This window comes from Pseudozyma hubeiensis (assembly GCF_000403515.1).
Source record: "Pseudozyma hubeiensis SY62 DNA, scaffold: PHS32, whole genome shotgun sequence".
Classification (NCBI taxonomy): domain Eukaryota; kingdom Fungi; phylum Basidiomycota; class Ustilaginomycetes; order Ustilaginales; family Ustilaginaceae; genus Pseudozyma; species Pseudozyma hubeiensis.
Window position 1 is genome coordinate 619,386 of NW_012133814.1, and position 22,969 is coordinate 642,354.

Genomic DNA, 22,969 nt, shown 5'->3' on the forward strand with positions numbered 1-22,969 from the left:
CGTGGTACCATTCCTGCTGCCACTGTCATGCACGCGCGTGTTCTGCCGCGGCGCAGCTGTCGACGCGGTCAATCGTCAAGTTAGTGTATCTTTTCTCCTTCTTTCTTTTGTCTTTCTTTCGATTCACGTCTTCTGACGACGCTCGTAGCTTACAAGCATCGACAACGAACGGACAATGGCGCTGCTGCCGAGGCGATGCGTCGCTGAGGTCACTGTAAAGATGAGATCAGACGTGGGTGCAACAATCCAGAGTCGAGCTACACGCTGAAAGAGGTTTGGTGAGCTTCTTCTCACGGCCTGCAACGGCGCTTGTGCCGCTCGTGTGAGAACGCACTTAGTGGCACGTCCTTTGTCTTCCGGTCTCGGATTCCCTCGGAACAATGTCAGCACTGGTTCCGAAGATCGTAAAGTCAAGCCACAAGCAAGGTGCAAAGTGGCTAGTGTTGTTCCGAACCGCCTTCCGAAGTGCAAGGAGGACCAAAACTTCGGCTCGCCAAACCCCTTTTGTGTCCTTTTGGCGAGACGTCTGGCTGACTGAAAGAAGGGTCGCGCCAACGCTTACCCAGTGCTTGACGTCTGGCATTTCCATCGCAAAGAAAAGAAAATCCAATAATTCGCACGTTAGGTCGTACCTCTGGGTCGCTTGAATGCTTCGCATGCCAGGTATCGCGACCCGAAGTTATACAACAACCCCCATTCGGCTAGCTCGATCGAATGACTGTTGCATCTTCACAATTTTCTAGCGGTACGAACCTCGGCGCTTAGCAAGCACAGGTGCAGAACATGCTCTGATTCTTCTCTCGTCGCTTCGGATGGACATGCTGGTGAATCGATTCCGCGGCTCTGGACCTCCAGCCACAACGATCAACTCCTTCCGGCGCTTTGGCCGTCTGCCATTGTCGCTATTGTCGTTCACGGCAGTCAAAACGGTCATTCACAACCCAGATCGTGCCGCGAGACTGCATTGGCAACCTGTGACCCGGTCAGCACACGAGAACCAGCCTACTGGTACCGGAATATGTCAGCCGTGGACCGCATTGATAGAGGGGCAACGATCAGCAAAAGGATCGGCTTATGGGATCAGCTCATCTGCCGATCTGGTCGGTGTCCAACACAAATATCGGGTCCAGCAACCAAGATTTTCGGTGCTGCCGAATTTGCACGGTTCGGCAAGCCCGTCTTGTCCGGAGAGCTCACGTCCGTTATCGTTCGTGCTCCGAGAAAGGCTGTCTTCTCGCGAACTAGTTTCGCCAGACACACATTCTGCTGAGCGCTCCGCCAATCGTGCTCAATGCCGTTTCCTCTGATTCTACGATTTCATTTGTCGGCTTCTCTGTTGAAGAAAACCATTGCGTGACGGTACAAATCGCTCCAAGGTCCAAGATGCGTTCAGGTAGCGACGAAAGGCTCTTGATCTCAGTTCTCGCAGATCTTCTGGTAAGCCTCGGCGGTGAGAAGTGTCTCAAAGTCGGACGGGTTGGACAGCTTGATCTTGCACAACCAACCTGTGTGAGATCGAGAAGAAGAGATCGGTGCAAGGGTGTCTCAGAACTCGATCTTATCCAAACGGCATGTTCATCTGGGCCGCAGAGACTTACCATCGCTTTCGGGCTGCTTGTTGAGCAGGCTCGGCTCGTCGTTGAGCTTCTCGTTGACGGCCTCGATCTGGCCAGAGACGGGTGCGTAGATGTCGGAAGCAGCTTTCACCTGGAAACAAAGTTCGTGAACAAAATGATAAACGAGAAGGTCAATACGGAGGCCTTGCATGCGTTTCAACGGTCTCGCTGACTTACAGATTCGACGGCTCCGATGTCATCTTTCAACGTCATCAGAACATGCCCAGTCGGTACATTGAGAAAGCGAAAGATGTCAGCATTCCATTCCTGCTTCGGCGTTGTGTTCCAGACAGACTACTCACCTCCCTTCTTGACCTGAGCACCGGCTTCTGGGAGCTCGATGAAGACAACGTCGCCGAGCGACTTCTGAGCGTAGTCGGTGATTCCCACGGTACCAATGTTGGTGGCGTCGTCGAACGAGACCCACTCGTGCTCCTCGGTGAATCGCTTCTGAACGCCAGAGATACGGACGCTGGAAGCGAAGCCAGCTCGCATCAGAGGTGCCGCGAATGGCCTCGGTGCTGCGCGCTTGGCAGACCTGCCTAGAAGCTGGACAGTTGGTCGGATAGCAGCGATCATTGTGTACGGTGTGTTCGTTTGCAGTTGCGAGTGATGGTGGAACGTGCGTGAGGCGAGCCGACAAGAACCTCGACTCTGTTTGGTCGACTTTCTCCGCGATTTTGACCGAAATCAGCTTTGGCTGCGCTCGCAGCTGAAAACGCGAGTCCCGAGTGCCGAACCCTGCGCAACTTTTTTCTATTCAAGTTTTGTGGCTCAACCTTGCACAAAGTGACACCATCCTCTTCCTCATCAGCCAATCACTTCGTACAGCGTCGCCAGATACCTTTGTTACCCTTGTTCCTCCGACACAGTCATCTGGAGATCAAGCTAGACGTTCCGTAGCCCATCATGGGCGCGTCTTCCAATACAGCCGAGCTGCTGCTGCGCGTGTGCGCTGACATTGCAGCACAGCTCGTAGACGCTCATGACCGCTCAGCATCGGTGTCGTTGAACCAGATCCGCACAAGTACCTGCAAAAGATACGGTTACAATGGTGTACCACGACTCACCGACATCATCGCCGCCATTCCGGAAGCTTACCGCAAAGTGCTCGTACCTGCTCTCAAGGCTAAGCCCGTTCGAAGTGCTTCGGGTATCGCAGTCGTAGCCGTCATGTGCAAGCCGCATCGATGCCCTCATATCGCGCTCACAGGAAACATTTGCGTCTACTGCCCGGGTGGTCCTGACTCCGACTTCGAGTACAGCACGCAATCCTACACTGGCTACGAACCCACCTCGATGCGAGCCATCCGAGCTCGATACGATCCCTACGAGCAATCCAAGAACCGTGTACAGCAGCTTCGCGAACTCGGTCACAGCGTCGACAAGGTCGAATACATCATCATGGGAGGCACCTTCATGTCGCTTGCTGAAACATATCGAAACCAATTCATCGCCCAACTTCACAACGCCCTCAGTGGCTTCAACGGCCAAGACGTCGACGAAGCCGTCAAGTACTCCGAAAGGGCTCTCACCAAGTGCATCGGCATCACCATCGAGACGCGGCCAGACTATTGCTTGCGACCGCACCTGTCGCAAATGCTTCGCTACGGCTGCACGCGACTCGAGATCGGTGTTCAGTCTGTCTACGAAGACGTCGCGAGGGACACCAACAGAGGTCACACCGTCAAGGCAGTGTGCGAGACCTTCCAGCTCGCCAAGGATGCTGGCTACAAGATTGTTGCACACATGATGCCGGACCTTCCCAACGTCGGTGTAGAGCGGGACATGGAACAGTTCAAAGAATACTTTGAGAACCCAGCTTTTCGCACGGATGGACTCAAGCTATACCCGACCCTGGTCATCCGCGGCACAGGTCTCTACGAGTTGTGGAGAACCGGTCGCTACAAGAACTACACCCCCTCCTTCTTGGTCGATCTGATCGCACGCATCCTCGCACTTGTGCCGCCTTGGACGCGAGTCTACCGTGTGCAGCGTGATATCCCCATGCCGCTCGTCTCGTCTGGTGTCGAGAACGGCAACCTGCGTGAATTAGCGCTGGAGCGTATGCGCGATTTCGGCGTCACCTGCCGCGATGTGCGATACCGCGAGGTCGGCTTGCACGAGATTCACACCAAGGTGCGACCGGACGAGGTCGAATTCATCCGTCGAGACTACACGGCCAATGGAGGTTGGGAATCCTTCCTCGCGTACGAAGATCCCGAGAAGGACATCCTCATCGCGCTTCTGCGTTTGCGAAAGTGCTCAGCTGCCGGCACCTACCGTCCCGAACTGACAAAGGATGGCCAGTGCTCCATCGTTCGCGAACTCCACACCTATGGCAGCGCAGTACCAATCCATTCCAGAGACCCTACCAAGTTTCAACATCAAGGTTTCGGTACTCTGCTCATGGAGCAGGCCGAACGCATCGCTCGCGACGAGCATGGTTCGCGCAAGCTCGCTGTCATTTCGGGTGTGGGCACGCGCGACTACTACAGGAGGCTCGGGTATGAGCTCGAGGGCCCTTACATGGTCAAGATGCTCGTCGATGAGGTCGGAGAGGACGACGCTCCCGACCACGGCGCGTATGACTCCGAGTTCTACTTCTGATGTTTTAGCGTCGGCCGTAAGCGTTCCCCTGTGTCCAGCATCGTACAGAGGTTTCACCAGCATTCCGCCATTTCACAGTCTGTATTTCTATCTCATCTCTTCGCATTGCATGGCATCCATCGTTGGTCTCACTTTAACGTTCTGCTTTTGACTGCGTCGGCTTGCCTTGCGCCGTCGTCATAGTGATACACAGGTCTTGAAGCGCATGAAATGTGTGATTGATCGAATTTGATTTTGTGGCCGCTCAGTCGTCACCTAGCAGGAAGAAAGCACGTCTGTGGCGCACAGGCTGCGGATCGTGGTCCATCGCATCGCGCGTTGTGGCGAGGACGTCGTTTGTGACCACGTCTGCATCGCCCTCGTAGTTCCAGTCGACGATAACGGCCTCCAATCTGCTCAAACCTCTCCTGGCAGCTTTGCGAACGAGCTTGTACACCACGTGCAGAGCACGCACGACTCCAATAATAACCAGCAGCACGATGAGGATCGAGGCGATGTTGACGCCTTCCTGGTTGCCGTTGCGGCCCCTGCCGCCCGAGGTCATGCGGGCGAAGGATCTTCCGAGTCCAAAATTGTGCAAGTTGATCGGTCCGATGAAGGACGCGCCGACGAGGAGATTGACGAAGGAAAGAATTCCGACGAGCGAGAATCCGACAGAGAACTGAACCAAGAGCTTGTTGAACCATCCTTGCGGCTCTGCTTGGCTGGACGTGGGTTTGCGCGATGCTTTCGCTGCCTTCTCGCGACGACGCTTGCGTGCGTTGGGATCGTTGGCGTCAGATGCTGCCCTAGCATCGTATTTCTGTCGAGGCCTTGTCTTGGAAGCACCAGCTCCTGTGGCGGCGAGCGTGGTAGTTTCCTGGGCCAGTGGTGGTCCACCAGGCGGAGGTGATGCTTTCTTTTCCCAGAGACCACCATCGCCATACATCCATTCGGTCTTGAGGGCTGACCAGAAGCCCTTCCCCTCGTGCGGATCTTGCTCAATGCTTTGGGTTGCTTCGGGTGCATCCTGCAGACCGACAACTTCTCGAACCGCTTCAACGGCCTCTCCGGACGCGAAAGACCGTACAGCTTCCTTGATGAGCTTGACGTACGCTGCCGGTTCGTACATGAGATTGCTGTAGCTCCAGATTCCAGGAGAGTAGTCTGCATCCAGGTAGGACCATGCATCCGCTTCCACAGGATCGAAGAGGGAGTGCTGTTCCAAATGGGAGCCTCGCCATGGCCACCAGCTCTTCGATCCGGATTTTTGAGACGCTGTTGACGGCTTAAATGAGGTCGGACGGTCATAGATGTCCATGAAGAAGGTAGCGGTGACACCGACAGTCCAGATAAGAAGGAGGAAGAGGCAAAGGCTGACGACGAAGAGTAGGGTAGGGGATGTAGCGAGACCGACGAACTTGGACTTGCGGAAGCGATACGGAGCCCCGCACTGGTCGCAAGCAACGGCAGATGACGATCGAGCGGAAGCGGCTCTCCATTGGTCGAGGCAGGTGGCATGGACATACTTCATGGTACCTTTGCATCTACACGGCGAAAGTAGGCGACCCAGAGATTCGCCACCAGACACATCGCTTGATGCTGACTCGAGACAGATGCGACATATGGCTTGATTTGATTGATCTTCGAGATCGTCGAGGAATTGCGCTTGAGGCATCGGCTGGTCCGTTTCTGCATCGTCTTGGTCTTGGAAAGCACCTTGAAAGCTGTCTAAAGACTCGTTTGGCGAGTCGACATCCGTGCGTCTTTCCGAGCTCGCATCGACGTTCTCGTCATCGTCGTCCACTTGACCATCCCTCTCGCTTCCAAATCGATGCTCTCTGAGCTGTTCCTGATCGTCGAGTAGGCGCGGGTCGTAATCGAAGGGTTGGTCGAAATGATGTCGTACCTCGGCATCGGATCCAGTGCTGCTCCACGAAGTTCGCGACATGGCCACTCACGAGTATATTGCGGGGATCAGTTCCATCTCGTATGAGGCTATCTTGTCATGGACCTTCCCGAATGGTTGACGTGCGTCATGCAGTACCATCAGGCCTGCCTCGGTCAGAGTCAAGATGACGTGGTGGAGGTCAATGCAACGTCGGCTGCGCACTCAAGTCACGAGCCAGGGTCCAGTATTTCAATTTCACTCGACTGGCTGCGCGCAAGCTCGAGTCTGGAGCGTGTCGCTCTCGTGCTGGTGCGTAACGCAATCATCGGATGAGCCGCCAGAGGCTGATTGGCGCTGGAAATCGAGCAGTTCTCCTCTTTCGGTTTGGTCGGTTATGCAGGGTCTGTGATTGCGATTCTTGTGCTCGCCCATCATCATCGTCACCATCACCATCCGTCTTGTGCTTGTTGTCGTCGTCTTCACCTGGCACAAGACAGCACAGCACTGCGTCTTCTATCACTTGCGATGGGCGGCCGCTGACCACTCACCGCAGTCCTCCACGAACCTGCAAACTACCGCCAAAAGCTTCCGGACAGACCGCTCGATTGCGAGTAGTAAAGACCGACGCAGAGATGGTTCAACCACAAGGCACAGTGCGCCTTGTCGCCTGCCTCTGCCTCTTCATCACGCTAGCCCAATGCGCTCTCGCAATCTCGGATGCCGGCACAAGGAATCTGCAGAAGCCCATGCAGATCCTCGATCAGACTCGTACCCAGACACGAAACGGGAACCAGCCCATCTCGCCCAACTTGATCGACCTTCTCACACAGTCTCCGGATCACACCATCTTGGTGCGGCTCCTCCAAAGAACTCGCCTCGTTCCGACCCTCAATCGGCTGCAAGAATTCGATGATGGCTCGGGTCTCACCATCCTCGCTCCCACCAATGACGCATTCATTCGAAAGAAGGACGAACAGGTTGCAAGACGTGATGCGACCGTCGACGCAGCCTCCGAATCGCCTACATTTTGGCAGTATCTCATCGACGACAGAGCGCACAGCTCGGAACTATCTCCCGATGCAGCATCGCAATGCCTCTGGCACGACGGTGTTTGTGTGGCAGCAGGCAACGTCAACGCAGTGGCACGCCAGCACCTCCTCTATCACGTCCTCAACTATACCCTTCCTTACTCCTTGAGCACCGACACCGGCTCTCACTCACCCTCTGATCCTCTCCCTGAACCTGGCAGACCACAGATGCAGACCACCTTGCATTTTCCGTCGCGCAGGATGATCACCGAGCCCACTCACCCCGGCCGTGTGCCCGTTCCTGATGAAGAAGACCACGGTGGGCTGCTCGGCCACCACGGCCAACGTCTGCGTGTTGCCGCGGTCGACGACAAAGAAAGATCGAACAGCTTCCTTTTGTTCCGCTCCACCCAGCGCAAGCGCATGGCTCTATTTTTCGGAACCGACGAAAAGGGTCGAGGAGGAGCCAGGTCTATTGATGAGGATTGGCGCTCCAAAAGCGGTGTAATTCACCATATTGACGCTGTCATCGATTTGCCGCCCTCCTTGGAGCATGTCATCCTCACCCACCCTCGTCTCGAGAGCTTACGACGCCTCGTTACCAACGACACGCTCAAGAGCCTTTCTACTGTGCCCCACCTCACCCTCTTCTTGCCCGCTTCGGATGCCTTCGATAAACTCAGTGTGCTCGAGTCCACCTACCTGTTTGGCGACTATCAGCAGGCTGCTCTGGATCGACTCAAGCTTCTCGGCTGGCACATGTCCGGAACCGGCCTCGGCGACCGCTCGCCCGTCTACTCGGCTTCGATCCGCGCCGTCGGCCGCACAACCCTCCCCACCGCGCTCGGCGGCTCCGTATCGGTCGAGGCCGATCAAGCCGACGGCCAAATCACAGTCATGGGAGCACAGGTAGTACAAGAGGACATCCTCGTCGAGTCCGGGGTCGTTCATCTTCTTGACTCCCTGATCTTGCCATTCGGCGATCTTGACATGAGCGTCGAAGCAACGCTTAGGGCACTCAACGCATCGCGCTTTGTTGACCTCATCTACGACGCTGGCCTGCAACGCTACATCAATAAGCCAGCTCATTTACAGAGGCAGGAACAAGACACTTTCACCTTCCTCGCTCCGCGCAACGATGTCATCGATGCGTGGTATTCAGGTCATTGGTCTACGTCGGACTCATCCGGCGAACGCTTTTCTCGCGAGTATCGTAAGGGTCCCACGCTCGACGAACTTGTTCGCTACCACATCCTTCCCGGCCAGATCAGACCGGCCGATCTGACAAGTGGCATGCTGCTCAACACCGAGCTTCTCGACTGGAAGCTCAGGGAAGGCAGGCAGAAGATGCCCGTGACCGTGGACGACTCGCGCGTCTCAGACACCAAGGGCAACGGCGACGTTGCCTTTGGCGACGCCAACGTGCTCAGAGATCCCGTCGAGATCAATGACGCTGCCATCATCTATGTCGTGTCGCAACTGCTCCAGCCGCCATCTGATCCGGTGCAGACGGCCGTCTCTTACCTCTCCCTCTCGACCTTTGTGGCCACCGTGTTCAGCGCCGACTTGACGAAAGCTGTCGAGCGTGCTCCTGGCGTAAGTTATCTCGTGCCTACCAACGATGCTTTCACCGGCCTTGGCCTCGCCATGAATTATCTGTTGCTTCCCGAATCGCAGCATCTATTGCAGGCACTCGTCGAGTACCATGCCATCGACAGGATCGTGTACAAGTCAGATTTCACCGAGCAAGAAGTCGAGTATCCCACACTCCTGCCCACGCTTGGCGCAAACTTGGCTATCCGAAAGCAGAAGAGCGGGTCCATCGTTGTTCACAAGGCAGGCAACCCGAACGGGACCTACTCCCTTGTCGTCAAAGGAGACATTCTAACCAACACTGGCGCGATTCACGAAGTAGACCGTGTTCAGATCCCCTTCGACCTCACCATCCGCGATCTCCTCAAAGGCGCCAAAGCCGACACGATGCAAGATCTCATGGTTCAGGCAGGCTACGAGCACATCCTCAATAGCACGATTCCTCAGGATCAGACAACCGACTCCAGCACTGGCTTTATGGTCCTGGTTCCTACCGACAGTGCCTTTACAAAGGTGAATCTCTCCGCTATTCTCGACGATCGCGATCTTCTGGTCAGGCTGGTGCAACAGCATCTGATCCCACTCACGGACGATGGAGCTGTGGACGCATTACTCCCAGACGGTCGCGGAGATGGCATCGGCATGAAGGACGAAAGCTCATTCGCGACGCTCCTTGACCGTTCACAAGGAGGCTCGAGTTCTTATGGCCAGGTCAGCTTCCGAAGGGTCTCCTCTAGCAGCACGAGCCGGTTTCGACGCACTACGATTGGTCGATTCAGCTCGGACGACTCGGATGACGACGGTCTCGGCTGGCTTGTGGGCATCAAGAACACGCGAGGCTCGCCCGCGAGTCGTCATTCGGCCACCGTGCTGGCGTTTGGCCGTGAAGCGCGCGCTGTCAGAGGCGATGTACGTCTCGAGCGTGCTCCTGTCGGCGGGATCTTCCAAATTGACACCGTCCTCTCGCCCTACGAGCCCAATTGGTTTTACAGATGTAAGTCATGGGATACCGCCCGCCCTGTCTCTTTTTTTCTTTTGCTGACTTTGAACGCTCTGAACATCTCGTAGGGGGCTGGATTGCTTTGACTTGCGCCTTTGTTGCCGCGATGCTCTGTGTGGCCGGATTCTTCGTCCTGCGCTGGTGGAGAGGCGGCAATCGCATCAAGTTGCCAGAAGCCCTCGAAGGTACGTCTTTCCTTTCGCCTCACGATATAAATCAGCGGATTTTAGCTGACACATCCATCTTTCTTGCGTCGGCTGCCTCACAATTCAGGTGAAGAAGAATAAGGACTGGCTCTTACTCAGAGCGGATCGGTGCCCCAGCTTCATTTTGTGCTGTAGGATTTTTATTGCTAAGGACCTTTCTAAAGCGAACCATACGAGTATCGGTGAGCTCAGCCACGGCCTACGTGGCTCGGCATGTTTGTTGCTTGGATCACGACGTTGGCCACTGTTCGAGGTTAGAATGGAATGCGCGTCAGTGTTTGGGCGCATCAAGGAGAGGCGGTTGCTCGGTCTAATTATGGACTCACCGTTGACGCCAAGAGGCATCTCTGCGATGTGAACAATCTCCTTGCCCACGTATTCGCGGTCCATGGTGGGCTCATGGCGCAAAGAACCATCGGACTGTCAAGTGATCAGGGCAAGGGAAAGAACGATCAGATTGTTTCTTCTTGGTCCACAACAGAGCTGGCGTCGTTGGACTTACCTGAGGTACACCGGGACCAGACTTCATTTTGGCCGTCATCTCGGATGCTGCGTTGCCGATGTCGATCTGGGTAACGGCGATGTTGAACTTCCTTCCATCGAGCGATAAAGATTTCGTGAGGCCGGTCATGGCGGTCTTTGTTGCGGTGTAGGGCGATGAGAAGGGGCGCGGAGCGTAGGCGCTGATACTGCCGTTGATGATGATCCGTCCTCCTTGTGGCTGCTGCTTCTCCATGTATCGGAAAGCTTCACGTGCGCATAGGTATGGGGCGGTCAGGTTGACATCGACGGTCGCTTGCCAGTCCGAGAGCTTCTGCTCCGCCAACGGGACATTGGGCGGCGAGATGCCGGCGTTGCAGAACACTAGGTCGACACGGCCGAACTTTTCAGCGGTCTCCTTGAAGACGCGCAGGACGACGTCCTCCTTTGTGATGTCGCCAGAGACATAGAATCCAGCGTCTTGGCGACCCGCGGCCTGGTTGAGAAGTGTGACAGTTTCTTGGAGTTCGGTTTCACGTCGTCCTGTGACGGTGACATTCCATCCGGCTCGAGCGAGAGCCACTGCGCTCGTTCGTCCTAGCTGCAAAGAGCGAAAGGCAAGGGGTCATCACGGTTGTCAGGTTACGTGTCAGCGCTTCATACGCTTTGTTCCATGACGCTTTGTTCGTCTCACAAACTTACTCCAGAAGAACCGCCAGTGCTGCCAGGAGAAGGCCACGAGCAAAGTACATCAGGCAGAACAAAGGTCAGCTGCATTAATCTGAGAGCGGACATGATAGTCGAAGCGCTGCAGCTAAGACTTACACGATGGCCGTCTTGCCTGGACGGGGATAGCTCTCGATCTGATCCGTAGACGTTGACATGGTGCGGAAATCTGTGGCTTTTGACAAAGCTGCTGCGGAAAGAGTGTGAGGAAGCGATGGGCAAGATTGCTTGCAATGCACAAAGCATGCAATCCCTCGTATAAATGTGATTAAGACGCCGCCAGCTTCCTGGTCGTTGCCATCCCAGACGATCAACAAGACATACGTTCGGCCATCCCCACACTGCACTTTCGAAGTTGATGCATGGCCGGTGCGGAGCCGACGGTCGTTTCGAGGTTTTCCTGCGACAATTTGATGCATCTCTCTGAATGCGAATCCCCGCGGGGTCCACCGCGTCTCTGATAGTCTCGCCAATTTCCAAATCACCTGGCCTCGAAGCCAGATGCAACCGGACCGGCCTCCGGTCCATGTTCCTAATTATGGCTCACTCGATTCGGGCATCGAAATACTTCAGTCATCTGCCCTAATGGACTGCAAACAGATCGAAGCCGCAACGCCATGCACGAAGGAACTCGCATGATCAGCGTCGTCTGCGTGGAACGAGGAGAAGCCCGTCACATGCAGTGGCAGCCAGTTGAGCCGCGATGCCAGGGACAGAGTTTTTCCTTAAATCTCAGCCACAAACATGGCGCGGTCGTGTGAGCGGCTAGAGACGATCTCGGCAGGGTGATAATTTCACATATGAAAGCGGTACAAATACAAGGAGACCGAGACAGGAACGCTTTGTAGTAACATGCAAGAAGGAAGTCGAAGGCTTTGGACATTTGCCCTGGACGAGAGGGCCAGCTGCAGCCCTCGACACGAGGATCACGAAGACGGCGAGGAGGGATGAATGACAATGGACGATGCCGAGCCGCTGGAAGGCAGATCAGAAGTCTTGCAGGGGGAGGAGAAGCTCCGATCCCTGAATTCAAAAAGTTGGCGTGGCTCCGTGATGGAAGGGCTCTGCCCGCCGGCCTTATTGACGGGCGTCAGGTTGGAGGAAGTCTTCATGGAAGGCATCGTCACGACACGCGGCGATGGTTGAGCAATCCCTTTGCGCATCGACCGGTGAGAACGCAGCGATTCGATGGATGACAACGTCCTGAGGCGTGGCGAGCCCACCGGACCAGATGCTGAACGCATCCAGTTCAAGTTGGATGCGGGCATCGCCTTAGGCAGGCCTGCAGTGCCTTGAACGTCTCCGATGCTGAGATGGGCGTAACGCTGTGTGAGGAATTCGGAGAGCTCCTGCCAACCTCCTCCGACCCGAACCATGACTGTGTTGGATGGCAAAATCCGACAAAAGCACAGACGCGGGTCCGGGTCGCCGACCCAGTATTGACCGCTCAGATCTTGGAGTGCAGATATTCGAGAGGAAGGAGCACTGTCTGCCAGAGAGGCATTCTTGATCGAGATCGAGATGGGCAAACGATTGACGATCTCGCCGATGGCTACGTCGAGCGCATCGCGCGGATTCGAGCGGTAGTGGTTCGAGACGTGCCGGACAGGTATCGCATGCAGGCTCGATGATGAGGCTTTGCGAGGCCGGTCATTGGACTTGGGGAGCTGGTCCCGAGTACTAGGAGTGATGCTTGCTGCGACAGAAAGGCTTGTAGACGACGAAGGTCTACTGACTTTGGGCTCTGCAGCCAAGTCGGGGCCCATGCTTGCGGCCGCCGCCGCTACCGGAGTGTGAGGGCCGTGGTCGATGAATGCCGATGAGGAGGAGGTGTGGAGCATCGACAGGGTCTTGGACGACTTGGCTTCGATGGCAGAGGGTTGAGGAAGGGCATCCTCGAGCCTCTCCTGCTCGTCAATCAACTTCTCGGGGACTTGTCTCTGATCTATGAGAAGGTCTAAAAATTTGGCCGCGGGACGAGCCTTCTCGGTGTCGAAACTGCGGATGCGTAATACTAGGCGGGAGCATTCGAGTTTCAAAGACTCGAGAGCCAGTCTCGAGGATGCGCTGGCCGATCGTGGGATGTGCTGGCCGGCATGGTCATGCTGCACATCTATGCGTGTGGGATCTCCATCACTCGTCTGCTGTTCGGTCTTCTCACCGGGGAGTGAGACGAGAGAGCTTGAACGTGAAGCCGCCAAAGTGTTGCACTTGGTGTCGAAGGCTTTGATGTCGAGACGCAAATCTGCGACGTCAGCCCAAGCTGAGCAGACGGTTCGCTCCCACTGTAGCCGTAGGTCTGTCAATTCGTGCTCGTGGCGTCGCTCGCGCAAGAGACGTAGAAGCTTATCGAGTGCGAATACCGTATCGAGTGCAAGCTCCAAGAGATCGGTGTCTGGACCAGAGAGGTGACGTTTCGAGACAGCTTTGGCGACCGAGCGCAGTCTTTTCATATCCTCCGAATTGAACTGTTCCACATCCTGCTCGAGACGGCTGCATTCGCTTTTGCGGCTGTTGAGTTGGCTTGTGATAGCATCGAGGGTGGAGGCGGCTTGCTGGAGGCGATCGAGATCAGCGGAATAGGTGGAGACGTCCTTGAAAGGATTCCACGCTGCCCAACTCTGCAGATCGGCGATATGATGTTCAATGTCGTCCTTCTTGCGGGAGATACGAGTCAACTCGACATAATCCTGCGAAGAAAGCTTGTCTGAAGGTAGTATCTGTCCGCAAGACAGGCCCATCGAGTCCGCCTCCATCCTACTGCTGGCAGCTTCAAAGGCAATGGTGGCACGGCTAAGCTCTCTAGACTCATCGACATAGCTCCGGCTAGATTTCTTGCAGCTTGCATACGGCAGCCCACATGTTGGATTGACAGAGGGCGCTGCAGCTTTCTTCCAGGAGAGGTGCTTTGTGAAGTGGAATTGAGGGAGGCGAGCTGCGATGCTGTTGCAGGTCTACATGCCAAGATACGGATGTGTTGTCGATTGTCGAAGTCGACCAGTGGGAGAAGTGGGGAAGCAAACAAGAAATCCAAACTCAGCCTTGCAGGACGGAGCTGTCATTCCTTGGAACGGCGCTTTTTTCGCTATACGCGACAGGCCAGCCGCCTTGGCGGACAAGGCTCCACAGTCACTTGGCGCAAAGGATGAGTGAGCTGACGCGTGCTGGGTCATTTTTCTCGTGTTTCAGTGTTGGTTTCTTGATTTCCAACTTCTTTGGTTCCAGCACAATTCCGCCATGGACTGGCGTTTGTCGATGTGACATAATAGCAGACGAGCTGAGCGGCTCGGATGGAAACAATCGGCACAATCCTGCGTGAAGGCTCCGAGGTCCCTGCTTGGAAGTCGAACAGCGATGATGTTGCTAGCGTCACGTCAAGGTCGAAAGGCACAACAAACCTAACCTGCGCTGTTCTGCAAACTGCTCTCCGTTCTTCTGCGGATTCCAGGAGTGTCGATGAGGCCTTTCGTGCTGAGCACGCAGCTGACTCACCCAAAGTCGGCGGCACACACTGTTGCAGAAAGGGGACTTGGCGCTTCCGTGCACTTGAGCAGTGTCACTCTGCTTTTGGCTTCTTTGCCTCGTTTCGCCGTTGAGTCGCATGTATGCGTGACGACGCAGCCGCTGCTGCTCTGCTTTGCTTTGATGGTTCTCCAACAGCCGTCTTTGAGAGCTTCAGTTTCTCTCGATTGCAGGGAAACTTCCCTGTCAGCCTCGATGTCATCGAGGCTGGCACCTTGTTTCTTCGATCCCAATCGCCACCATCTCGCCGATTGAAATCATCAACCATGAGAGCTGGTCGCGAACGCGCTCAGCGCAACCTCTACGTTCTCAATCTTCCTCTGGATGCTACCACCGATCAGTTTGAGGAGATGTTTGCTCAATTTGGCTCGGTCGAGCACGCCGTGATCCTGGCCACACTCGACCATATGGCTCGCAGACGCGGCTTCATCCTTATGTCGGATTCCAATCAAGCTGCAGCTGCCATCGAGCACCTCAACGGGTACCAATGGCACAACTATCGCATCGAGGTCTCTTTTGCCATTGTCCAGCGGAGCGGTACGCCCTTTTCTCATGATTCCGCCCATTCCATCAGCGAACAGAGGCCGAGCCGACCAGAAGCGATCGGCACTGCACAGCCGGTAAGCAGCCGCTTCTGAATTCGTTCCGAGTGATCCAGTCTTCCCCTAAGTCATCCCAAGAAGCTGACGCAGCGAGATGGGGCCCTGTTTGCGCTATGTTCAGCCTCCGTTCCATCTACTGATGAGCCAGCAAGGCCCCCAATTGTCGGGCTTGCAAGCGCCAGAGCCCGATCGCGACACTGCTCTCTTGCTCGACGGTCTCGACACTACTGTCCTAACGTCGCCAAGTATGTTCCGAGCCTTGACCGAACCTTTCGGACACATCGTCGACATCCGAAATGGCGAACAGAGACATTCTCCCTGGTGCAGCGGTCGTGCTCTGGTCAAGTATTGTTGCTCCTCCAGTGCGCGTCTTGCTCAGCTCTCCCTGCACGGTCTCGTCGTAGGAGCAGGTCGCATCTCAGCTACTTTGGCTCAGCCCCGATCTTCTGCCAGCTTAGGACAGCACGATTCAGTCAAATGCCCTGTCGACTACACGAATCCGTCCAGTCTCGCCGCTACGCCCGGCACGGGGCCGGGTGGTTGCAACCGAGGTGACAGCATGCCACCGCCGCTACAGTCACACCGTGTAACTCCAAGGCAACTCGATGACACACTTCCTAGTAACAAATCAACGCATATCACCGCACAGCGCGCCTTCGACAGTGTCAGCGCTGCCGTCGTGCCGTGGCAGACTAACGCGACGAGCGGAACGTGTGACGATGCTGACTTGGTTGACCGGGTAAGTTTCTGTCGTTCCGCATACAGCTCTGACTCGCCTCCTTCGAAGCGCTGCAGCGATCCTGATCGTCCAGAATTCTTGTCTTTTCATCTACAGCGCACTCTTCCTCGGCCCATCGGCGATGAGCGTCGAAGGTCCATCCGCACCACAAAGTAAAAAGGCTTGCGCCGGTTTCAAAATGAAACTGATTTCGACTTTGTGCAACCGAGGCTACAAAACGTCGCAACGGGATATTGTGCAATTTATGGTAACACCTTTCTCAGACTCAAAAGTTCTGCGACAAATTTCAATCAAGGTTTATTGCCAGCTATATTACTGCCTGCAAACAGCGATCGCAGACATCAAAGCAAAAATTTGGTTGAAAGAGGACAGCTTTGACAATGTTCGTCTGTATCTGTATACAGAGCAGACTTGAGCCGTCAACCCTCCCGAATGCGACGACGACTGAATTGTCTTCACCATGGGAAAAAAGGGCGGACATTTTATCACAGAATCTGATCCCAAAGTGAACCGATGGCACAAAAGAAAGAACGAACAGCCTTCTTGCGTTCAAAAAAGGAAACGCTGTTGGCGCTAATTATTCTGAGGATGTCACGTTCAAGTGGCCTGAACACCCATGAACAAAAATGTTCGGGTTGGTGACCATCAACCTGTGACGTTTCAGATCTCAAAGAAAAATCTGACGGGTCTGGATTCACTGACAAAACAGAGATCTTTCGAAGGGGCTCGAAATATCGACAAGGCGTGGGGATACATGCGTTATTTGTCGGAAAATAATTGGGCTCTTTCCGACGATATGCTGCAACAGCAATCTTCATTGGCATGCCTCAGTCAAGGCGTGAGCGAAATGCAAGAAGACAACAAACCTGGCCAAAACACCATAATCTACTGATTTATCTTCTGGAACGAGGTAAGCCGCAAGCTTTGTGACACGGCCTTTTATACTTCGTCGATGACACGCCAGTATATGCTTGAAGCCTTTGAGCCATCTGTGGGCTCACTTGATCTGTGATGACCGCACACTGAATTGGATCAAAAGTCCGAGAGGACTCGAGCTATCAAAGGTTTGCTTTGTCTGCCTCGTACTACAGCGGCAGAGAGCAGCGCATATTGTAAGTGACCAACTTCGATGCGACAAGAGTGGTTAACACAGCATAAAAGTCTTATTTTGTCGAGGCAATGTGAAAATTTTCATTCACGAAAGATTGCTTGACTTGACCAATAGTTATGACGGCGCGTCACGCGCATCAAAAGAAAGAAACTACGATTCGAGACCCAGGTTCGACAGGCTGTGAGGTGTAGGTTGAGGGAGAGGAACAGCGCTGCAGATCGATATTCTGTACATCAAATAAGAAATTGATAGTCACTGGTGCTCGAAATTTGTGTTGATCCTCCACCTCGGTCTTCTTCGGCTTGACCGGCACGTGGAGAATACGGACGCGGTGGTCGTCAGCCTTGTGACCCTGTACGACGTTGTTGTGTCTTTTCCATATCGGCCAAGTCCCACCCAAAACGTCATAGCAGCAGCGCATCGGAACGGACAGCTCACCAGGACTCCATGCATGCCACAGGTGATCATTGATCGGTTTCACCGTAGTGACACGGGCAAGGTAGACGGGCAACCTTGCGGCACCTTAAGATGCTCCTGATCCAGGCGCACATTCTGCGTATCATCACATCGCGGTAAGGTGGCCGCGGCTGCGGAAGGAGCCAGCCGTTCAGGCAATGGGGCAGAGAGACCAAGAAGAACGAACGTCTGGAGCGAGCTGTGGCTCTCCGAGTCACAGCCGGCCGGCGAGGAGCTACTATGATCTGTATCCGGAACGCAAGAGGACGGGACCTTATATACCCAAGCAGGCACTCGTGGCGCACGACCGCAATCGACCTGTCGATGCGCGATTGACGCGATCCAGCGACAGCGGTGTTCGGAGATCTCGCTCTGGGGAACAGCTTGGTCATCAGCATGCACACTTCGACTTGACTCTCCAGGAGAATCCGGGCCAGCCGTCAAGACCCCGAGGAGGGCATACAGAAGGCGAGCAGCGATCAGATCCTGTACCGTGCGCAGTATTCAGCACGCTCGCAGCATCTTCGACAGCGCTTGGACGGTCTCAATCGCGCAAGTATGCACAGGAGCCTGTCAAATCGATCGAAGAGATCGTTCGAACGCACTCCGCCAAGCTTCTGACCGTGCCGTCCCAGCGTGTTCCGCAACGCTCGGTGTCTTGGTCTGCGTTCGATACACCTTGCTCTGAAGCATCATCACGTACGCGCAAGAGCGATGCACACACGGAGGAGCTATCCGACTCCGAGTCGATCGCCTCTGAAAGTTCTCTGGAGCGTGAAACTCGTGCGATGCTGCGGAATGTACAGAGTGTACAGAGTGTACAAAGTGTACAGAGTGCGCAAGACAAACATTTAGCGACAGGCGTATCGCAAATCTCGATTGGCAGCAAGAAAGCGGACTCTGGCGGCAGGCGACGTCCTATTCTCAGGAGTCCCATCAGCCGGACGTCCTCATCTGGTCGATTGTCAAGCTACACCTCACATCTAGCTGGCGTGTCACCTGATGGTAGAGGTCGGACCTGCAGCATTCGAGTGACGGTTCCCGGCACTGCTGACGTGCGTGTGTCGTACGCCGATGTTGGAGCTGCGAACGGACATCCTGTCATGATCTTCCTCGGCCTGGGCACCTCGAGGCACTTGGTAGGCCTCTACGACGAGCTGGCCACCACGCTGGGCCTACGTCTGGTTTGTATAGATCGATGGGGCATCGGGCAAACGGACAGCATTGCATTGGAAGCACGGACCATATTGGGATGGAGTCTGATCGTGGAGCAAGTGGCAGAATATCTGGCCATCGACAGATTTTCAGTGCTTGCTCACAGCGCAGGCGCGCCGTTTGCTGCTGCGGTAGCACTGCTGTTTCCAGAGCGGATATTGGGGCCGCTACATTTGCTGGCACCATGGACAGGCGTGCAGCTAGACAGTGGCTATCGATGGCTCCGCTATGTTCCGGATAGCGTGATCAAAACGGCGCAGGTTGCAGACTGGATGATCCAAAGCTGGAAGCTGGGTAAGGAGGCGGCTTGGACAGCGAGCAAGACACCTGCGAGCTCTGCAGCCGACGACGTATCCGCGAGCGGGCGCTACAAGCTATACGACCCCGATAGAGGGCCGACGCCGCCTCCGAAAGACCGCGCAGTGACGTTCGGATCAAGACATGCGGCAGTGACACGAGCGGCAGCGGTCAAGACGCAGCTTGCAAGGGGCGAAGAGCGCGACCTGGCAACGAGGAAGGCGGGAGAAATAAGTCGGTCCGAAGCAGCGTCGTATGAGCGGCCAAGGTCGACGGATTCGGAACGCGAAACTGCCCTGGACTTGCTCAAGGCGTCGCATGCGGAGAGTGCACGCGGGCTGGTGGACGATCTGAATCTGGTGCTCGGGAAGCGGCCATGGGGATTCGACTACGCCGATGTGGACATGACGTGCGAGGTGTGGCACGGCAGCAAGGACGAGCGCATCCCTCTCACGAGCTCGATCAACCTGACCAAGGAGATGCGACGGTGTACGCTGCACGTGGTGGACGGAGCGACTCACAGCCTGATGACCAACACGAAGGTGGTGATGGAGGTGTTCGAAAGTATACGGAGATACGGTCGTTCGTAGCCGTACGAGGGCCGACTAGATACGCCGTGCTCGGAACTTTCCCCTCTGTAATCGTATAGTGATGGTCCTTGATCTATGATATTCTCACCGCCAAGCCGGAGCTTCGTGGGTCGATATGCTGCTCGCGCCAACTTAATCATGACAATGTAGCCAAGTCAGAGCGCAAACAAGGCCTCGCGCTTTTCATCATGCTGTCAAAATTCACAATAACAAATATATGCAATACTGGGCCATCCCTTCGTCTTGGCAAGATGGCCGAGTGGTCTAAGGCGTAGCATTAAGGAAGATATTCTGAGCATTCAGGAAAACCTGCTATCTTCGGGCGTGGGTTCGAATCCCACTCTTGTCACCATTGAATTTTTTGGGACCTTCTCCTTTTTGACTGCCTGCCTGCCAAGTGACCGGAACGCCGTGTGTCAGGAAGAGACGCTGAGTATTTGGCGATCTAGCCTCGCATTCCGAAGAATCGGCACGTCTTTGTTTTGACAAGCAAAGAGTCCGACAAGGTTGCCGAGAAGAAGCAGTGTACTTTCAAGATTGTATACTCTGTACCTTGGCGCGGAACGCCGTAAGACGCCGTTGGGGACAAGACCCGTCCCAGATCGTCGTCTTGCTATAACATCGATTTCCACGCGTCTACGTCCAGCTCCGAGGCGCTCAAGACGCCGCCCACACAATACAAAACAAGAAAGTTGCCGGTGGGCAGCAGGACCAGCAAAAGGCCCGTCAGGGCTGAAAGTGCTCGGCGGCCAAGATCTGGTACCTGCAGGAAGGCTTTCGAAACATACCGTACCTTCCTTTCAGATCGAGGCAGACGCAACGAGAAGCGTAGAGTGTAGGATCTGCGTGAGGCATACCTGGGCAAACTATCGAAACGTAAGCGCGAACGATCGCTGATGCTGCCTCTCCGGCAGAGCAGGAGTGGCACACACGAGATCAAAGAAGGACAGAAAGGTCAGGGCAGCTCGCAGAGACGCCACCGTCTATCCTGCGTGTGGGCCAAGGGAATGTTCTCGAGCTGCGGGATTTCGCCAAACGGTGCATTCGCAAGGGATAGCTAGCTGGAGGGTGAGGCGATCAAGCTGTCGACACCGACAGCCAACTGCTTGTTGTACACAGTATTTGGATGGGAGCCAAGACTCAGGAGCGCGTGCATCGCTGCAACCGACGCGTTCTGCCGAAGCGACACCTTGGCAGCCGACCTGCAGCCGAACGACGCAAGAGACGCTTCGGCAGGTGAGACGTCGATCATCTGCACCGTTGCTTTGACTTGGAGGGATGGATGGCTTGTAATTGGTAATTGAGAGCGCGCTTCGAAATTAGACGTGCCTCGGAATGGCCGAATACAAATTGAATCCACCAGTCTCGGACATGCCATTTTCCAGTTGGGCCTCACGCTGGAATTTCTTTGGCGTGGTTGATCAGCGCTTCTAAGCTGCATCTCGCATAGCAGTCGCGAGACTCTAGGATGCTGCAGCCGACGCGGTCCAAAAAGAAAAACACAATTTTCCAGCTGCAGCGTTGCTCGGCGCCAGCATGTGTTGGTTGCATTCAAGATTGATCGACACCGACCATGGAAAACTGAGGCAATTCGCCCGTGTACTGTACCAGCGCAACGCAGCGAGCGCACTGACAAGGTGCTGCGACCGAAACACTATCACGCTGGTGTCCGTCTACGGCAGCCTCACCTCTCCAACACTGCGCGCTTTGTAGTGTCGCAATGGACGTGCCGACAAGCACATGCTCCGTCGGTGGCCCTTGGCGCCTTGCCGCTGCGCCAGCCTTGTTCCGTGTCCCTTTACCGTTCATTGCCCTTTGTGGCCTCTGGCGTGACCTGACCATCATCACGACTTGTCACTTCATCCTCACCTCCTTCACCACCACCTTCCTCGTTGTTACGGACACCTTCCAATCTCTCTCCCACTCCATATCACTCCTCTCCACTCCTCTTTCTCAGTCCCCCTTTCTGCTGCAGCACGACTCCGTTCGACTACACTTGCAGATCGCGCTTTGTGCAGGCCATATACACTCCTTCAACCTCCTACTTCTTGCTACTACAGCACCTAGACTCGTCACGCATCGTCCGTACTCCCCCAGACCACTTTCCAACTCGACTTGAAACCATCGCAGACAAAATGAAGTCCGTCGCAGCACTCGCTCTCACCACCCTGGTGTCCACCTCCTTGGCTTCGTCGCACGCCTCGACTTCTCCTCTTCGACGACACCACAACAAAGGCCCCGTCACTCATGAGCAAGCACTCGCCAAGCGCGCTACCTACTCTGGTATGGCCACTTGGTACGACGTTGGCACTGGTAATGCTGGGTACGTATCCTACTGCCTTCATCGTCGCGACTCTGCCTCGTAGCAACCAATTGACCCTTACCCTCTTCACTCTTCTCCAACAGCGCCTGTGGCCAGTTCCTGAACCCCAATGACCACGTCGTCGCCTTGAACCAGCCCATGTACGGTGACTTGGGTCAGCAATCCTCCTGGTGCGGAAAGACCATCGTCATCTCCAACGGCGTAAAGACTGCTACCGCCCGCGTTGAAGATGCCTGCCCCACAGGCGGAGGAAACTGCTATTACGGCTCCCTTGACATGAGTGTAGGTCTCTTCACCGAATTCACCGGCCTCGGCACGGGTGTCTTCCCCATCACCTGGTGGCCTGCAGGCGAGGGTGGAGACTCGGGCGGAAGCAGCAACAACAACAACAGCGGTGGCAACGACAACAGCAACAACAACAACAACAACAACAACGACAACAGCGGTGACGACGGTGCCCAGGCCGCCGCCGCTGCCGCCGCCGCCAAAAAGAAGGCTCAGCAGCAAGCTCAACAAGCTGCTGCCGACGCCTCTTCGTCCGCCGCTGCCGCCTCATCCTCTGCCGCCGCTGCCAGGTCGTCGGCTGCCGCCTCTCGCTCTGCTGCCGCTTCCCGCGCCTCTGTCTACTCTGTGACCAAGTCGGCTGCCCGCGCCAGTGCGTCGGCTTCTAGGGCAGCTGCCAAGTCGCGCGCTAGCGCCCGTGCAAGCAAATCCAGGGCTGCCGCTTCTGCGTCTGCAGCCTCCGTCGCTTCCGCATCTGCCGCCGCTGCCACACCCACTGGCAACCTGAACAACTTTGCCAACTTGTACGACGGTCTTTCTAAGATCATCCAAGAGCAGGCTGACTCGTAGAGAATCGGCTACCTCACCATGGCTTCTGCCGACCTCAATTAGAGCCAAACGCTCATGGACTTTCCCTTCTGCCGGTCAGCCTCCTCCACTCGTCTTGTCGCTCGTACATCCTGCGCTTTGGAAGGAACGGTTA

The 22,969-nt window shown here is 55.4% G+C and overlaps 12 protein-coding genes and 1 non-coding gene across 13 annotated transcripts; 7 read left to right on the top strand and 6 right to left on the bottom strand.

The window, feature by feature from the left end:
* Positions 1 to 25: 25 nt before the first annotated feature.
* On the bottom strand, positions 26 to 934 carry PHSY_003228 (hypothetical protein; the record flags this gene model as incomplete). Its single annotated transcript, XM_012333849.1, has 2 exons — positions 26 to 212; positions 750 to 934. 2 exons carry the CDS (start codon positions 932 to 934, stop codon positions 26 to 28), a joined length of 372 nt encoding a protein of 123 aa, XP_012189239.1.
* Positions 935 to 1,416: 482 nt separating this feature from the next.
* Positions 1,417 to 2,111, bottom strand: PHSY_003229 (hypothetical protein; the record flags this gene model as incomplete). The annotated part of the gene is made up of 4 exons (XM_012333850.1): positions 1,417 to 1,505; positions 1,599 to 1,707; positions 1,794 to 1,816; positions 1,919 to 2,111. 4 exons carry the CDS (start codon positions 2,109 to 2,111, stop codon positions 1,417 to 1,419), a joined length of 414 nt encoding a protein of 137 aa, XP_012189240.1.
* A 414-nt stretch (positions 2,112 to 2,525) lies between these two features.
* PHSY_003230 (hypothetical protein) lies at positions 2,526 to 4,226 on the top strand (the record flags this gene model as incomplete). Its single annotated transcript, XM_012333851.1, has 1 exon — positions 2,526 to 4,226. The coding sequence occupies one exon, from the start codon at positions 2,526 to 2,528 to the stop codon at positions 4,224 to 4,226; it is 1,701 nt and encodes a 566-aa protein (XP_012189241.1).
* Positions 4,227 to 4,470: 244 nt separating this feature from the next.
* PHSY_003231 (hypothetical protein) lies at positions 4,471 to 6,156 on the bottom strand (the record flags this gene model as incomplete). Its single annotated transcript, XM_012333852.1, has 1 exon — positions 4,471 to 6,156. The coding sequence occupies one exon, from the start codon at positions 6,154 to 6,156 to the stop codon at positions 4,471 to 4,473; it is 1,686 nt and encodes a 561-aa protein (XP_012189242.1).
* Positions 6,157 to 6,425: 269 nt separating this feature from the next.
* On the top strand, positions 6,426 to 9,785 carry PHSY_003232 (beta-Ig-H3/Fasciclin; the record flags this gene model as incomplete). Its single annotated transcript, XM_012333853.1, has 1 exon — positions 6,426 to 9,785. The coding sequence occupies one exon, from the start codon at positions 6,426 to 6,428 to the stop codon at positions 9,783 to 9,785; it is 3,360 nt and encodes a 1,119-aa protein (XP_012189243.1).
* A 148-nt stretch (positions 9,786 to 9,933) lies between these two features.
* On the bottom strand, positions 9,934 to 11,766 carry PHSY_003233 (hypothetical protein; the record flags this gene model as incomplete). The annotated part of the gene is made up of 4 exons (XM_012333854.1): positions 9,934 to 9,974; positions 10,250 to 10,343; positions 10,426 to 11,004; positions 11,677 to 11,766. The coding sequence occupies 4 exons, from the start codon at positions 11,764 to 11,766 to the stop codon at positions 9,934 to 9,936; spliced, it is 804 nt and encodes a 267-aa protein (XP_012189244.1).
* Positions 11,767 to 12,055: 289 nt separating this feature from the next.
* Positions 12,056 to 13,870, bottom strand: PHSY_003234 (hypothetical protein; the record flags this gene model as incomplete). The annotated part of the gene is made up of 1 exon (XM_012333855.1): positions 12,056 to 13,870. The coding sequence occupies one exon, from the start codon at positions 13,868 to 13,870 to the stop codon at positions 12,056 to 12,058; it is 1,815 nt and encodes a 604-aa protein (XP_012189245.1).
* Positions 13,871 to 14,734: 864 nt separating this feature from the next.
* Positions 14,735 to 15,289, top strand: PHSY_003235 (telomere maintenance protein; the record flags this gene model as incomplete). Its single annotated transcript, XM_012333856.1, has 1 exon — positions 14,735 to 15,289. The coding sequence occupies one exon, from the start codon at positions 14,735 to 14,737 to the stop codon at positions 15,287 to 15,289; it is 555 nt and encodes a 184-aa protein (XP_012189246.1).
* Positions 15,290 to 15,347: 58 nt separating this feature from the next.
* On the top strand, positions 15,348 to 16,148 carry PHSY_003236 (meiotically up-regulated gene protein; the record flags this gene model as incomplete). The annotated part of the gene is made up of 1 exon (XM_012333857.1): positions 15,348 to 16,148. The coding sequence occupies one exon, from the start codon at positions 15,348 to 15,350 to the stop codon at positions 16,146 to 16,148; it is 801 nt and encodes a 266-aa protein (XP_012189247.1).
* A 1,091-nt stretch (positions 16,149 to 17,239) lies between these two features.
* On the bottom strand, positions 17,240 to 17,524 carry PHSY_003237 (thymine dioxygenase; the record flags this gene model as incomplete). Its single annotated transcript, XM_012333858.1, has 1 exon — positions 17,240 to 17,524. The coding sequence occupies one exon, from the start codon at positions 17,522 to 17,524 to the stop codon at positions 17,240 to 17,242; it is 285 nt and encodes a 94-aa protein (XP_012189248.1).
* A 193-nt stretch (positions 17,525 to 17,717) lies between these two features.
* On the top strand, positions 17,718 to 19,661 carry PHSY_003238 (hypothetical protein; the record flags this gene model as incomplete). Its single annotated transcript, XM_012333859.1, has 1 exon — positions 17,718 to 19,661. One exon carries the CDS (start codon positions 17,718 to 17,720, stop codon positions 19,659 to 19,661), a length of 1,944 nt encoding a protein of 647 aa, XP_012189249.1.
* A 245-nt stretch (positions 19,662 to 19,906) lies between these two features.
* PHSY_007609 lies at positions 19,907 to 20,010 on the top strand. Its single transcript has one exon. It is a non-coding gene; the product is annotated as a tRNA-Leu (tRNA).
* Positions 20,011 to 21,197: 1,187 nt separating this feature from the next.
* PHSY_003239 (expansin) lies at positions 21,198 to 22,836 on the top strand (the record flags this gene model as incomplete). Its single annotated transcript, XM_012333860.1, has 3 exons — positions 21,198 to 21,373; positions 21,637 to 21,984; positions 22,068 to 22,836. The coding sequence occupies 3 exons, from the start codon at positions 21,198 to 21,200 to the stop codon at positions 22,834 to 22,836; spliced, it is 1,293 nt and encodes a 430-aa protein (XP_012189250.1).
* Between the last annotated feature and the right edge of the window lie 133 nt (positions 22,837 to 22,969).